The 15598-nt window shown below is 40.3% G+C and overlaps 1 protein-coding gene across 5 annotated transcripts in view; it reads left to right on the top strand.

The window, feature by feature from the left end:
- The first annotated feature begins 232 nt into the window (after positions 1–232).
- Positions 233–15598, top strand: part of palmdb (palmdelphin b) — a 29360-nt gene continuing 13994 nt past the window's right edge. For 3 of the 5 annotated variants that reach the window (XM_018754119.2, XM_018754117.2, XM_018754118.2), the window contains exons 1-5: positions 557–634; positions 6771–6915; positions 7897–7977; positions 8555–8685; positions 10083–10197. In XM_018754119.2, the coding sequence (XP_018609635.2) occupies positions 624–634; positions 6771–6915; positions 7897–7977; positions 8555–8685; positions 10083–10197 (483 nt within the window). In that variant the 5' untranslated portion in view covers positions 557–623. Of the gene's footprint in view, positions 484–556; positions 635–6770; positions 6916–7896; positions 7978–8554; positions 8686–10082; positions 10198–15598 lie in introns of those variants that run through there. The other 2 variants (XM_018754121.2, XM_018754120.2) reach the window with 2 other exon arrangements.

Below are 15598 nucleotides of genomic sequence, written 5' to 3'. Positions count from 1 at the left end.
TAATTTGCTAATTGTGTGTCAGTGTCTGTTCACATCCATCAGAGCAAAGAGACAGCTGTGTAGACAGTGGGATCCGAAGCGACGGGTTTCCAACATTGTGTGCGTGTGTGTGTGTGTGTGTGTGTGTGTGTGTGTGTTTATGTGCCTGTGTCTGAGTGTGTGGAGGTGGTGAGGGGGGGAGGAGGAGGGGGGGCCTGAGGATTTGTCTGGCTGTGAAATGTGGACTCGCACATGGCTGAACAGCCCGGCTCTGTCAGGATTCGGAAACACTGAAGGGCTGTTCTCGGGGAAGGATCCGCCCAGCTTCCATAGGCAAGCGAGGGCAGCCAGCCAGTCTCCCGTAACCCCATCTCAACCCCGAGACATCAGCCTACCTGAACTCTCGGCGTAGAGTAATGATGCAGGGCTTCCCGGCGTACACGCTGAGGCTGAGCGCCGACCGCTAACTGTTAACCGGGGGAACTACTCATCCACACGGAATCGGTGAGTCCCTTCTTCTCTCTCCACTCTTCTTGGGGTTTTTGCTGCTTTGGGTGACATCATATCTCGTGCTACATTCTGCCACTACCTCTGCATCTGTGGATTTCTGTTCTCGCAGCGTGTGAAAATAAGAACAACTGGATATGGAAGACAGGTAATGATCAGGCAGTTCATATGTAGTGAGAGCAATGGTGTCTCGTGACATTTTTAAGGTGAATATGTTCATGTCTTGCTTGCATGATATCGCAAAGTGAAGGAGAAGGATCTGCGGGGGTTGTCCAATAATCTCTTAATTCCTCTAAGCATGTTGTTCCTTCCACTTACCATTTCACGGCGGGAGGCCTGTAAAGCCCTTTGTCATGAGGCTTAAGAGGTCAGGAGTTTCGAAAGGAAAAAAATTATACAATTTTAAAACTTTTCCTTAGCTGTGGAAGCGTGAGTCACACCTTTTAGATTGTCTCAGCGTGGAAATGTCAGCTCTGAAGCGCACGGTCAAAAAGAGCCGCTAATGTACTTGAACTACTTTGAAATCGGGGGTGTGGTGGCGCAGCAAGTTTGCCCAGATCCTGATCTCTGGTGGGTTTAGGGTTCAAGTCCTGCTTGGGGTGCCTTGCGATGGACTGGTGTCCTGTCCTGGGTGTGTCCCCTCCCCCTCCAGCCGTGTTGCCGGGTTAGGCTCCAGCTCACCACGACCCGACTAAGGACAAGCAGTTTCAGACTGTGTGTGTGTGTGTGTGTTCTTTGAAATCTAAGAACAATAATGCACCTGAGACTTCAGGGCTCACAATTTAAAGGTGGGCATTTTACAGCAAAAGACAAATAGATGCAGGATTATTCAGCTTGTGAACAGCTCTCTAGTTTTAGCAGAGCAGGCAGGTAGCTACAACCGGAACTGCTTAAATCATTAGTGGCCAGATTAGATAAAGCAGATTTAAAAAAAAAAAAAAAAAAAACTCAGTGCACAGTGAAACAGTGAGAGTGATGACTTTGAAAAGGACATAAGAGGAACTGTCAAGAGACTACTCTGTCTTTTTACTCCGGACTAGTGCAGATGGTTGCTGAGCAGTGACAGATAGATGAAAATAAGGCATAAATTCAGTCAACTGTAATCCACTGGGAGATGAGAGTCGAAAGGTTGCGTCCAGTTCGAAGACGTGCTGTCATGCTGACCGCAAGGTCAAGGCTACAGCGGCTTTAGATGGACATGCCACAGAGCCTTTGCAAAGATCCCCTGAGACCTTAGCTGTGATCTCACCTGCTGACAATCTTCAGTCATGTGCGGGTGCCACAAAAGGCGTCACGTCACATCGCTCTATCCTGTGACATTGTGGCTGTGTGTTTGGTTAATTTTAGTCTGAGCAGAGCCTTATAAAAGGGATGCAAACAGGTGGAAAGAGTTTCGCTAACGCAATGTTAGGAGCAGCCGCTGGCTTCAGATGTCTTATTTCCCCTAGCTGTTCCTGTACCTCATTTATCACTGATCTACTGTATAGTTTTGGAATTATTTACAGTTTGCTGCTTCGCTAACATGTTTATCCAGCATAATTTACTCCCTTTAGGTATTTGTAATGTTTATTTTAGTAGAGTAATTCAGGCGTAGTATATCGTTCAAGGTTACAACATAAGGCCTTCACATGACTTCAGCGAGTAGGAACTGAGTCCGTGTTTTCGACCACCGCTCTGACTGCTGGTCCTACGCCCCTGACATTGCACAAACAAGCTCATGGAAGAAGCGAGCGAACAACCTTTCTTGCGCGCAGGCCAGATCGACGGCCTCCGTTGCGAGGGATCTGCGGGAGTGGGCTGAACAGCATTGTTCCCTGCTGCAATCCCATCCACGCCCACTCTCACATTTTCTCCACATCCCATAGTGACTCATCCATCAGAATTACATAAATCCAACACATATGCACCGTGTAAGGTTCTTTTTCCTGCCTCGAATATTAATTCAGTCGAAAGGAGTTATGCTTGCCATTCTATCTGGATTACAGTGCTTATGCTTTGCATTTCGGGGTCTACAGTCAGTGCTTTCAGTGCATGACTAAAACCACATCCACCGCACAACAGGGCTTTCACCTTCATTGGCTTTACTTAGGTCGTACCTGTTAAAGACTCCTTCCTGCACAGCCAGCGTGATATGTCGGTCTATGTGGCAAAGGGCACAGACAGATTAGCTCCTACTTCCAACTGTGATGTCATCGCCCTGGCAGCTCTTTGGTGACACACCGGGACCTGTGCGGGTCATCGGATTGCCAGGTCAGGAATTAACTGAGGTTACCTAACTAAAATGCTAGTGAATATAGTGCCTAGGAGTTAATAACAGCATTTATTACAATTGAGTCCGGAAGTAATTTTACTGAAATCGCTGTGCTTTGTGCTTTGTTCTGTTTTTTAGATCGTAAATAATATAGGAAATATCTGAAACAAGTTGCAGGTTTTCCCAGTTAAATGTTGAAGACAATTGGTATCTGAGAGAAAAATAGCAGACTGATTGAAAAAGCAAAGCTCAGTTAATAGCAAAAGGAACAAAATAAAATACTGGTACACATGCATCACAAGGACTTCATCATTGTGAATAATTTTTTACTCTTTTACATGAAAGTGAGACTCAGATCTGACATTTTGTTTTGGAATTTTGGCTGTTCAGCAATAATTCACTTCAAGCAGTTTATTTGTTCTATGGGGGTGCGGTGGCACAGCAGGTTTGCCCTGTGCCTGCTGTTTGATGGGTCTGGGATTCAAGTCATACTCAGGGTGCATTGCAATGGACTGGCGTCCTGTCCTGGGTGTGTCCCCTTCCTCTACAGCCTTGTGCCGGGTTAGGCTCCGGCTCACCGTGACCCCACTTCGGACAAGTGGTTTCAGTGTGTGTGTGTGTGTGTGCTTGTGTGTATTTGTTGTATTACTTCCTCCGGATTTCTTCTGTTTCTTCTTCTACGTGAAAATATGGCTGTAATGCTCACGGTTTCCATATTTATATCAAGTGCTAACATAATACCCTGAACCAGTGGGCATTTTCATATGTAAGCAGTGTAGTCTATCTCTAGACAGACAGCTTACGCAGCATTTTGTGTCAGGAAGTAGCAAGGGACAGCAGACATGCCGATATTCTTCTGCATGGCTCCAGATTGCTGTCAGTCTCACGCTGTAGTGCTACAAAACTGAATATACTCATTCTTTGCCGTAACTTTTGGATGCAACTTTGTGCATTTTATGTTACTGTCATTTAATTGCTCGCCAAACAATTTTGTTCAGATCAAGCTTTCGTTTATCTGGACCTAATTTTGGTAAAGCAATTGGAGTTGAAAACTACGATGAAAAATATGACAGCTGTGATGGAGCGGTTGCTCCACATATATTAACGGAACACTTTCTTTATAACAGCATGTATACAGCAACTGTGAGTTTGCTAGCAGAAAATGTCTTTGGCACTGTGTTACAGAAATGAAGAAATAATAGATAGCTTATCTGTATGCAAAATGTCAGCAACTTTACCACGATGGGAAAAAAAGGGGAATTATGGGAGTGAAAGCCCTTTCAGTATCACCATGTATTTAATGATACTTTAGTGGACCAATTCAGGTTTAGCATATCACTCAAGGTTAACAGCTAAGGGTGGAGTTTCTTGTATACAACTTGCTCTCCTTCAGACGATGGGCAGTACAGAAAGGGGCAAGAGCTGAGAATGGTTTTTAGTCAGTTGCTGACAAGTCAAGGTGTTGAACCCATGTATAAATGTGTTTCATGTTACTCATGCTTTTAAATAGTGCATCAAAAGGTTTTGCTTTGCAAATTACTGTGGATCCACATTTTCTTGTGTTTCACCTCTGCACAAGACATTCACTGACTCGAACCTGCAACTTTTTTGCTAAAAAAACCACTATACGGTCTCCAACCAATGACTTATTAAAATTCGAATCAATACTTATTAAGCACTTGCTGTTGTTATCTTACAGTGTTTTCTGGCTCCTCTTCTTTATGCAGTACAGAGAGTCTCCGACTTACGATGGGGTTATGTTCCAATAAACCCATCGTAAGTCGAAAATAATTTAATACACCTAACCTACTGAAGATCATATCCTAGCATACGTGCGATGGTCATTACGGGCTTGCTGCCTTCATGGTGAGCAACTATCTTGAGTTTCTCCTCAAGAGTAATTGCTTTCCTCCTCTTCTTCTCACCGGTAACAGGAGATCGGCGTTTCGTAGACATGATGGATGCACAAAACACAACATAGATACATGGGGTATCCAAAAAATCGCTGGCAACACAGAACACTGTAGAGTATCGGTTGTATACACTAGCAACCACGTGACACGTCTGTACTGAAATAAGTGATGTTGAATGTGTTAGACAATGTGATTTCAGGCAGAATGTACAAGTAGTTTGCCTAAAGATTCCAAATGTCACGTCCACGCCCACAACACAAGCAACAACACCTGACTCCGCACTAGCTCATGAGTAATCGCTCACCCTATAAAGACCCTCTTCAGTTGCCGTACTGTTGCGGAATCTCGTTTGGGACAACCGCCCTTCCTTGTGTTACTATACTCTTGCTCTGTCCACGATCTTCGGTTTTTTTTGACTCCGTGCTTCGTTCTCCGACCACGTCCATGGATCCTCGTTCCTGTCCTGTTCGCCTATCGATTGACCCTTCTCCTGTCCCTGGTTTTGAGACCTTGCCTCTTCCCTCAACGTCTAAGGAACAACGCTGCACTTGGGTTCAGCCGTCTCGGCTCCCTGTGTTCCGCGTGACACCAAAATGCTTTTTCATTATGTTATTTAGAGAGCTATTCTAGTATGGCCATGCTGTACATTTATCTGAATTTGTTCATAAATCTGTCTTTACATTAACCCAAGTGTCATTCAGATGGAATCCTACTACACTTAGTTCTTAGTGTGTAATGGGCCTTTGGAAAAAGGCAGCTTGTGGCTCCAAGCACCAGATAGTTTGTTTCTTATCTTCTAATTGTATGAGCTTGTCCTATTCCCAACAATTCATACTGTAGCTCCTGAGTGATTCATTTGACTTAGGCCCATTCCTAAAGGGCAGAATGACCCACAGGTCTTGTTTTGAATTTGGCATGTGTCATTTCCTGGTTGTGACCAGAAGTCCTAGCAGCAGAACAAAGTGGACTCGTTCTGATGGGGAAGGTGAAATAATTGGCCAGGATGTGTCATCTGCCCTCCCCCCATAGTGCAGTACGAGTCAATCCATCAGGCGACCGCGAGTTGCCAGCACTGAGGGAGGGTTACTCTTCAAGTCAGTGCTTAGCCCTCCCTCATGGTGCCAGTTGACTCACAGAGTGAAAAGAACGAAAATTTGGCGAAGATGCGAGTCATCTGTTTTCTAAGGGACTCAGGGGAAGGCGTTTGCAACCAGTGGTGAAACACAAACTGGATGTGACAACATTTGGAGGACATTATTTAAACGTTTTGTTTTTTGAAATTGTTGCTACATTATTGCTAATATTTTATGGTTACATTGATAATAGATCAAAGGGTTATTGGTGTATAAATACAGTGTAATATTATTTCCTTTGGAGAGTGAGCTACTGGTATAGGCCTCTGGGGTTCAGATTTTGTCACGTCTGTCTCCTGAGGTGTTGTCTTGATATCAGAGGTGTGAAAGTAGGCCTGCAGTCTGTCCATAAAGAGAGGATGTGAAGTCAGCTCAAACGAGAACTCAGACCCTCCAAGGGGTTTTTGCAGCTCTGAGAAGAGAGCCCTGGAGCTTCACAGATGGCGTCAGTGAGAGCTTTGGGCATCTTACAGCAGTCTGACTGCAGTCTTTGTGATGGGAAACAGGGCTTCTAATCAAACAGGATGCTGCTATTTATTTTATTAAGCTTCAACAAAATCTTCATCTAGAGAGAGTGTTTAATGCAAAGAGTTTATTAAATTATCATTGTGTTAATAAAATATTACTTTATGTTATAACCAACACAAGAATAATCATACACACTTTATACATTTGTCACTATGTCAATATGAAAAATATTTTATAACCCATCATTCCACATTGCTTCTTTTTGTCTGGAAACACTGTGAGACACTTCAGCTGTGTCTAGTGTGGTTTATGCATATCCTAGAAACCCAACGGGGATAAATCTGACATGTGATCTGTCAGTGAGACATGCCGGTCATGCCAACTATTCCAGTTGGCCTCCAGGATAGCCAACCTCACCTCCCCCCCCTACTCCAACTGAACTCCCACCCTAGCCACACTCCCATCACATGCAACTCCGCTTTGGTCAAGCTAGCCAGCACCTCCCTCCTGTCTCCACAGACCCTCGACCCTGCAGCCGACTAGAGATCCTCTCTGCACTGCCTCCTGCCCACTCTGTGCTCGCCTCTCAGGGATCTGTGTGCTCTGTTCCAGGGCTGCCATGGAAGAGGCAGATTTGCTGAAGGAGCGCCTTCAAGCCATAACGGTAAAGCGATATGAGTTTTACACAAGTGTGAGGAGGAACTGTACTTATAGGCGCACGTTAATCCTTTGAAACTTTTAACACTAAGCATGTAAGTTGTTTTAGTGTTCTTCAAAAAATTTTCTGTACATAGTCTAAATAAATTGTGGAACAGTTCATGAATATTCTTCTTCCAAGAACATACCATGCTTAAGTACTCTGTTTATTCATTTTGTTTCAAGAATGACAAAAACACTGTCGTACTGAAGGTGAAAGTGGAAATTCGTTGAAAAATAATTATTTCCACCTAGAATTAACATCGGTACTATGTAACTCCTACATTTACTTCCTACTTCCTTTAATACTATGTTAGAGATCAGGCAGGATTTTGTTAATGTGTCGATTTGTTGTACTTATGTGCTGATTTATTTTGTCTGTTTACACTGGACTTCAACTGGATTCAAACCAAACATGTAAATCTTTAAATGACAATACAAAATACAGTCAGCTCTTGCGCTGTGAAATTCAGATCACTGTCTAAGGAAACACCAACTAACTTTTTCTATACTATATGATTGCGGGCTAGTGGATACTGTATACTGTCAGTACTAGGGACAATATTCATCCCAAATCTTGCTAATTAATAAGGATACTTAGTGCTATATCTTTTTTGCTTGCATTTAATCACAACCTGATTAGCTCATGCAGCGCATATGTTAGGGAAGCAGCTGATGTTATTTTTGGCAAACGGTGCCTCTGAACAGGTTGAATCTCTGAGCGATGGCATCACCCTCCTATCACATTACACAAAGGTGTTTGGCATTCTGTCCTGTCCTTAACCAAACAGGGTTCTGGGTCTTCCTGCTTACCAAAGCAATCTCTGTCAGCTGTTTATTTTATGATGGGACCTGGCTCAATGCATGAAACACATCTCCTTGGTGAACGGGTAAGGCAGGGGTCATGGAAACAATATGTACAGTTTTTTAAAAACACCTGTTTATACAGGACAAGAGAAAACTCCAAGAAGACATCACTAGAAAAAAGAGAGAAATAGAGGAGGAAAAGCTAAAACTACAGTATCTGAAGGTATTTTTTTCTCTTAAATATCACATTCATGTATCTTACAGATGTTTTATATGTCATGTATTAGTAATCAATTTACCAATTACTGTCTCTTGTATCTGAAATAATAGGGCATAAGCAACATTTATCAACAACGAAATTATGGAAACATATACTTTAGTACAGCTAGAAGACACTGTCCTTGTTGCCATCTTCCTTTTTTGTGCATATATTATGTATTAACTAGACATTTGGCAGGTTATCCTGACTGTCTGAAAGGTGTTAATTTTAGCCTATAATATAATCTGTCTAAAATCCAAAAAAACAATGTGTGAATTCGGTTGCTGACTGCATGCAATTTTAAAAAGCCTTGAGAAGAATAAAGACAGAATGAAAGAATGTAGACACTTCGTGTGATATAAAAAGTGACAGTCATATTTTTTAAAGCAATGTAATAAAAGAGGAAGTTATCACAGAATTTTTTTTTAATAACGGAATTACAGCTCTTCTTGCTGTTCTCTGTTATTGGGAATGAAGCTTAGTTGCTCAGTGGTAAATATGAACTTGGGCTGCTCAGTATGTCCCTTTGCTCCACAAATAGAAAAAGGCCTTGCGTGAGCAGTGGCTCATGGATGGACTGAGCCCTCAGAGTCAACAAGATCAAGAGGCCATGAAACTACAAGCTCACGATGAAGAACAGCAAACAAAAGTCCTTCAGAGCAATATTCACAGGTATGAGCAGCAACAAAGTGTAGCAAGTGGATTACACTAAGATGGGGCCACATCAGCCGAATTCCATCCTGTGTTGAGTTACAAGCCTGCTTGTATTAGTCACACATACAGACCGACCACATTACATAACTTATCTATTAGTATAAAACTTGTTTACCTAAAGAAGGCATTGATTCCAAGGCACCTGTCTCTGGAGTTCATGCTGCAAGAAACAACACAAGAATGGTCAGAAGTCGAGCAAGTTCAGTTCCCCGTAGAACATAAGAGTAATAAGTTAGTTGGGCCTAAGTGCGTTCATTTACTTTAGAAGAGGCAGTTCTATTTTTGATTGTTGTTGTTACTGAACTTAAGGGATAACCTGTGTCTATCCCATCAATTGGCCAGAGTGTTCAAGTGCCTCTGAAGGTGTTATTATCCTCAATCTCTGAAAGCCAAATAGATGAGGTGGAAAAGCAATCTGGAGAAAATCCTTTCACCAGCACAGCTACCCCACTCATCACCTTCTGAAAAAGATCAGAATCCCAGGGGAGAGAGACTCTGCCTTGCTAAAGATGGATGACAAAGACAAAGAAAAAAGAAAACAATTTACTTTATAAAACTGTATTTATTCCTGTTTGTATTGTGAGCATCAAGGAGACCCCTTTTTTTTTTTGCATATTGTTTGCCTTTTGCAAAGAAAAAGAAAGGCAGTGTTTAAGAGACACACTTGGCTTTCCAAGGGCAGTGCTCACTTCATGCATGTGTAGAATGTTCCTGGGTGGTGTGAATTTTATAGGATCGTTTGTAGAATTTGAACTGCACACTTGGATCACTGTAAAACTTATGGCTGTGAAAAAGAAGCACATGTCTCTCTGCAGTGTTACATGTCTCTCCACAGTGTTTGATGACATACGCAGCTACTCTGTTAACATGGCGCAATGAACTGAAATGAACTGTAGTAAACAGCACGGAAACACTAAGCCATTGACCACAACTGATCTTAAGGCAAATTAGTTGCAATCCAGAATATGCGCTTGATATATACTGCATGAGATATAATCTGCTTTCAAATATTACATTTGATGCTTTTCTCCAAAGCAAATTAAAATACCAAGGACACAATTATTAGAAGCATTTATCCATTTAAACAGTCAGAGAACTTTAATGTTACGATTTAGGGTAAGTCCATTGCTCAAGGGTACTACAGCCATTGGTAGGATGGAACCACTAACCTTCAGATCCACAGGCAGTAGCTCTAACTACTACACTACCAGCTATCCCAGCTGCTACCTGTTGTCAGCCACTACCAAATATTAAAATGTGTTTTGTCGTTTTAGAGATTTTAATTTGGTTTCATTCTAGTCTATCATATTCTCATGTTGCTAAAGTACAATGAACATTTTACATCCTACTCACAGGATGGAGAAGGAAATAGAAGCTCTAGAAATCCAGGAAGTGACCATTTCAGAAAACGAGGCTCTCATTCTGAAACGGCTGAAAGAAATCGAGAAAACGGCTGAGGACATAAGAAAGGTATTGCATGTTTAATATTCTTTGCTGCAACCAAAGGAATGTGGTCTAATGCTCCCATATGATACATGGCTCAGTGGGCTGTTCTACAACTGTGTAGTGCTGTTTGCAGTGGTTACCTCAAGGATTCAATAGGTTGTCTGGGGACGTGCTTTTAGGCAAGTGTTTGGTTGGCTTTACGAGGTTTCAGAGGTTTACAAGCAACTGCTGGTGGCAAAAGCAACTCTGCGCTCTGCTGTTTTCTTGCAACTGTGTCCAAAGTGTGACCTATGATGCGAAAATATGTATTTTTGCGATTTTGAACGGTAATTTTTGAAGGAGGATAAAGGAGTCTTTTTTCGCACCTTTCATTTCTTTTCTTTTTTCTGAATTTGATTTTGAACTACTATATCTCCTAACAGGCCGTAAATGCTGACGTTCACCAAGGTAAATCAATTTTTTTTCTATTACAGTTTGTGCTTGTGTTGTTATATAGTTTAAATTTTTTTCAATTTAAACAAAACTGGTGAAAGTCAATGGAAAAATATGAGCTTTTCCTTCTCTTCCAGAGCCAATAAAATATGTTTACTCAGCAATTCCAGATATTCCAAAGTCCTACAAACCATCACACTTGAAGAAATTGTCAAGTCCAAAAACAGAAACTGAGAAAGAACAGCCAAAGCAAGGTATGACACCACAACTTAGTTTACCAAAACTGCCTTTAAAAATTCAAGTATCGATGCTCCTCGACAAACAACAGGTTACGTTCCAATAAATCCATCGTAAGTGGAAAAATCTTAAGTTGAAAAAGAATACAATACCGTCCCTATCGAACATCATAGCCTAGCCCTGCCTACCTTACTCGTGCTCAGAACACTTAGCCTACAGCTGGGCAAATTTAAGCAGGAGACACACATGGACGTTTAGTAGACATGATGGGACACAAAAAAAAACAAAATAAAAAACACTTTCAGTACAGTATCAGTTGTTTACACTTACGGTTTTTTACACTTGTTCGCGTGATCGCTACAAAGACTGCGAGCATGGTTGAATGGATACTGTGGTTCACTGCCATCGCCCAGCATCGGGAAAGAGTATCATACCGCATATCGCAAGCATGGGAACAGATCGAAATTCAAAATTTGAATGTACAGATTCTTCTAAATGCGTATCGCTATCGTACCATCGTAACTTCGAAAAATTGTAAGTCAAACCATTGTAAGTAGAGGAGCATCTAGAATGTAATTACACTAGGAGGAAAAGCACTATATATAATCACAGATTAGGTTTCCTTTAGTCTGCATGTGGAGTTATGTTGGAATAATTTAGATTTTTTTGCAATTCACTTTTAAATTTTAGATTTCCAAAACAGTTTAGTGCTGTATAGTATAACAGTATTTTATAATATACTACTATGTAGTGAATTCAACTTCTGAACCTGTATAGTCGTCATGGAACATTTGCATGAAAGCATGTCCATTAGTTCATATATGTACATTGTATTTGCTTTTGGAAGTCCAATCTGTTTCTCTTGTCCACAGCATTATTTGCCATGGAAATAAATGTACAAAAGGACTTGAAAACTGGGGAAAGTCAAGTCCTTTCAACAGCCACAGTCATGCCACAGGAACTTCCCCAAAATGGTGTCAAGGTCTACGATGATGGGAGAAAATCCATTTTTGCTGTTAAGTCTGATGGGAAAAAAATTCAAAATGGGGTTGGGGAACTTAGCACACTTGAGGTGGAAGAGCTGCTAAGGAAGGCCACAGAGAAACAATATAAGACTGATGTAGAATACCACAAGCCTGTATTTGCAAGTTCATTCAGCAGGCCATCTACCCCGAAGAGACAAGAGCGGGATGAGATCAGCCCAGGACCCGGCAATGAGCAAGAAACCTTCAAAACTCAACCAGAAATCTTCAAGAGGGAATTGACTCAACCTGGAGGGAAAATGGGCCAAGCATCATCTTACATTCCTCACCAGTCCCTAGGCAGAGAGGTCTGGCAGCCTGACCCTCAGAGTGTGTGTAATGTCCGAAATGATGTCATTAACAGTGACCAAACACACTCGGACACAAATAACACCAGCGGGTTGTGGCAGTCCTTCAAGGCCAACGGAGCAGCTGTACAAATGGATGCCAGTCCCAATTACAAGGATCCAGCCCATTTAGAGAATTCCAAAGTCAATGTGTTGAACGCTGTTCCACGTAACATAGACTCCACAGAGCCGGTGACCATGATCTTCATGGGTTTTCAGAATGTCGATGAAGAAGAAGATGGCTGTGGTGGCCTGGGAGATGATGATGTGATTCAGGCTGAGCTTGTGGTTATCAATGATGATGATGATGACAATGATCAAGACACAGCACTCTCATACCATGCCAAAGGCTATTACAGCAAGGTCTTCCAACCTCACATGAACTCACACGTGGAGCAATACCTCACTGACACCGAAACTAGCTGTGGTAAAAATAATGCAATTCCTTACCCAACAACAGCCCATCTTCTTGGCCAGGAATCTGTGCTGAGTAATACCTGGCCTAATTCCCAGCCTCACAAACAGGGGAGTGGTGATGGCACAGAAGATCCCTGCTCTACAGGTAGACCAAAAAAACATTACTGCATGTAAACACTACTAACATCCTTTCTCTTTATGCAAATATGCTTTCAGGATCATGCCTGTAACCTAACTGATCACTTTGTATCCAAGGCATGTTGAATATATTCACATTCTTATATTTCTATGGATTGTTTCCTATATGCTTTACTTTGTTTAACATGGAACAGATTAAAAATAATATAACTGTGTGTGTCTTTCCTATCCTTTGCACTTTTGAATTTCTATGCTGCATGCACTTTAAATGTTAAACTTTAAGTAATAATAAATAAATAAATAAATAAATAAATAAATAAACTTTTTAAAAATATGTCAGCAATAAGATGGTGTCTACATACACATTGTTCTTAAATATTCATAAAAAGGTCCATATCCACAGCATAGTCACCAGCTTTCACGTGCCAGGTTTACAAGGAGCAGCTTAGAGTTATGCTCTCATATTTTTCTCACCCATAATTTACCAGCTATCAGGCCAATTCAGTGCCTGAGTCATTAATTTCATGCATCATCCTGTGCCATTCTTCTTCTGTTTACCAAACGTGTCATTTCAAGGCTGTTGTGTTCTGTATGCTCATAATTATTTGCATGAATACTTGCCATCTGTAATATTTTACAGCTTTGACTCCTTCTGACGGTTCCCTCACTTTATATGTCTGATTTTGCTTCTAAACTCTCTGTAGACTGCATGTTTAGTACTGATCAGCAATTTGGGAAATGATAATTATAGCTCAGGACTTTTCAACAATCACGCAAGCATCAGCATTGCATATTTTTCAAATCACTTTTTAATACTCATCCTCAAGATAATAGAAACATTAAAAATGGTACATATGCTGATTTAATCTTAATTAGATCATTTTTAATTCAATAATACAATAGTACATTTTAATTGTTTCCAAAAAATACCCAACGGTTAGGCAGTGACAAATGATTATTTATTCAAAAAATTATAGCAAAAATGTAAATTACAATAGGCAGGTGGGGAAACAAGACCAGGCATAATAAGAATGGAAATTAGAATTTCTTCAGTCATTCTATCAAGACAAGTAAATACATATTTACTTTAACATCCTCATCTGCGAAAGGACACTTTTCCGGAAATAATTTGGAATATATATGCATTTATCAGCATTTCTCATTGACTGTGTGTTGTTTGTACTTAGAATTAAATTAATTTGACAATTTTGTGAATAATTTGTTTTTCACATTACATTAATTTCCAATAGGTTTTTACAATGATTTTAATGTTAATGGGCAATATTTATCATGTTTTTTTTTTTTATTTTGTACCATTCAAGAAGCCCATTAATGACAAATTTCCTTGCTCTATTTTATAAACAGTAATATACAGAAACACCAGTCCCTAATTTCTTAAATTATTTAGTCCATCAGTGAACCTGAGCACTTGTCAAGCATTTTCTTTAAAGAAAGTTAAGAAATTTCTTGGATTAAAGTGGCACTTTGTAGCATATGTTTAAGGAGTAATTATGTAAAACTCCCCATGTGTTACATAAGAAAATGTATTTTAGAAGCTCAGTTATCCTGATCTTTTCATACCCATAATTTTCATTGTAACTAAATTCTCTGCAAATGAATTTTAAAAGCAATATGTGTTATGTAAGTAAGTTGAATGCAGCTTTGCCAGAACTTCCAAATGTGTTTGCAGTATTCTAATGGTGAAGTAATAGACTAACAAAATACAGTGTACTATTCCATTTGCCACAAACCACTATCTGATAGTACATAGCACATATAAGTAAAACGTTAGTAAAGTGATCAAATTACAACTAACAAATTACATCTTGGTTCCAGTCCTTCAATGCATGACCGCCTAAATATACATTTTAGAAACAATACATGAGAGCACACTAACAGATTGCTCTGGTCTAATCCTTTGCGATTTAAAAAGAAAAGCATTTAGAAAGAATCGCCTGCTGTAGTTTTTCAGATTTTTTCTGTTAATCAAAATACATGCCAGTTCCAAGCACTGCATCATTTTGGCATGGCATCTTTGCAAGATGCATGCATTTTCTAATTGATTGAAAAGAGTATTCGATAATAGTATTCATTGTCTTCCAGGAAGAGCAGTTTTTCTTTATGAAGATTTTTTTTTCTTAACAACATGCCCACCATCATTGCTCAAATGTTCTCTGTTTGTTTCTTCCTACAGCATTGAGAATGAGAATGGCAAAGCTAGGGAAGCGTGTGTAAACCTCCAAAGAGTTTGATTCCAGTAGCTGAATTAAATATTCAGAGAAGAAAAAACTGAATAGAAAAGACTGTCCACTCTCTGCTTTGCACAATAGAAGGGAGAACTGTTGAAACCACTGCCAAAGCTGCAAAATCTTCACATTTTCAGAAATTGTTACAATACTATATAACTGAGAACTGCATTGTTATGAAAAATACCATCTTTTACATGTGAAGGACTGTTTGAAATGTTTCCATGATTGTTTTGCTTCAAATACACAACATGTCTTCTTAATGTGCCTTACAGTCTGTATGTGCCTTCTAACGCTGCTGTGTAGAATGAGATACATTTCTTTAAACCTTTTTGCTGATCAATTAAACAGCAAATTAAAGACTACACATGAAAAAATATACGTGTAAAGGACGTCTAGTGTAGTTACACTCCCCAAATAAAACTAAATCACCAACAGCCACCTTTTTTGTACAAAGTCATTATGAAAAAATGACGGTAGACCTGAGTGCTATTAGAAGGTATTTGTGACCGCCATAATACAGCACTTATAGCATGATGGGGTTACTAAACTACTGGGCTTCAAACACTCCTGCATTATTTATTCA

This window comes from Scleropages formosus, chromosome 9 (genome assembly GCF_900964775.1).
Source record: "Scleropages formosus chromosome 9, fSclFor1.1, whole genome shotgun sequence".
NCBI classification, from domain to species: domain Eukaryota; kingdom Metazoa; phylum Chordata; class Actinopteri; order Osteoglossiformes; family Osteoglossidae; genus Scleropages; species Scleropages formosus.
This window is presented reverse-complemented; position numbering and strand designations above follow the sequence as displayed.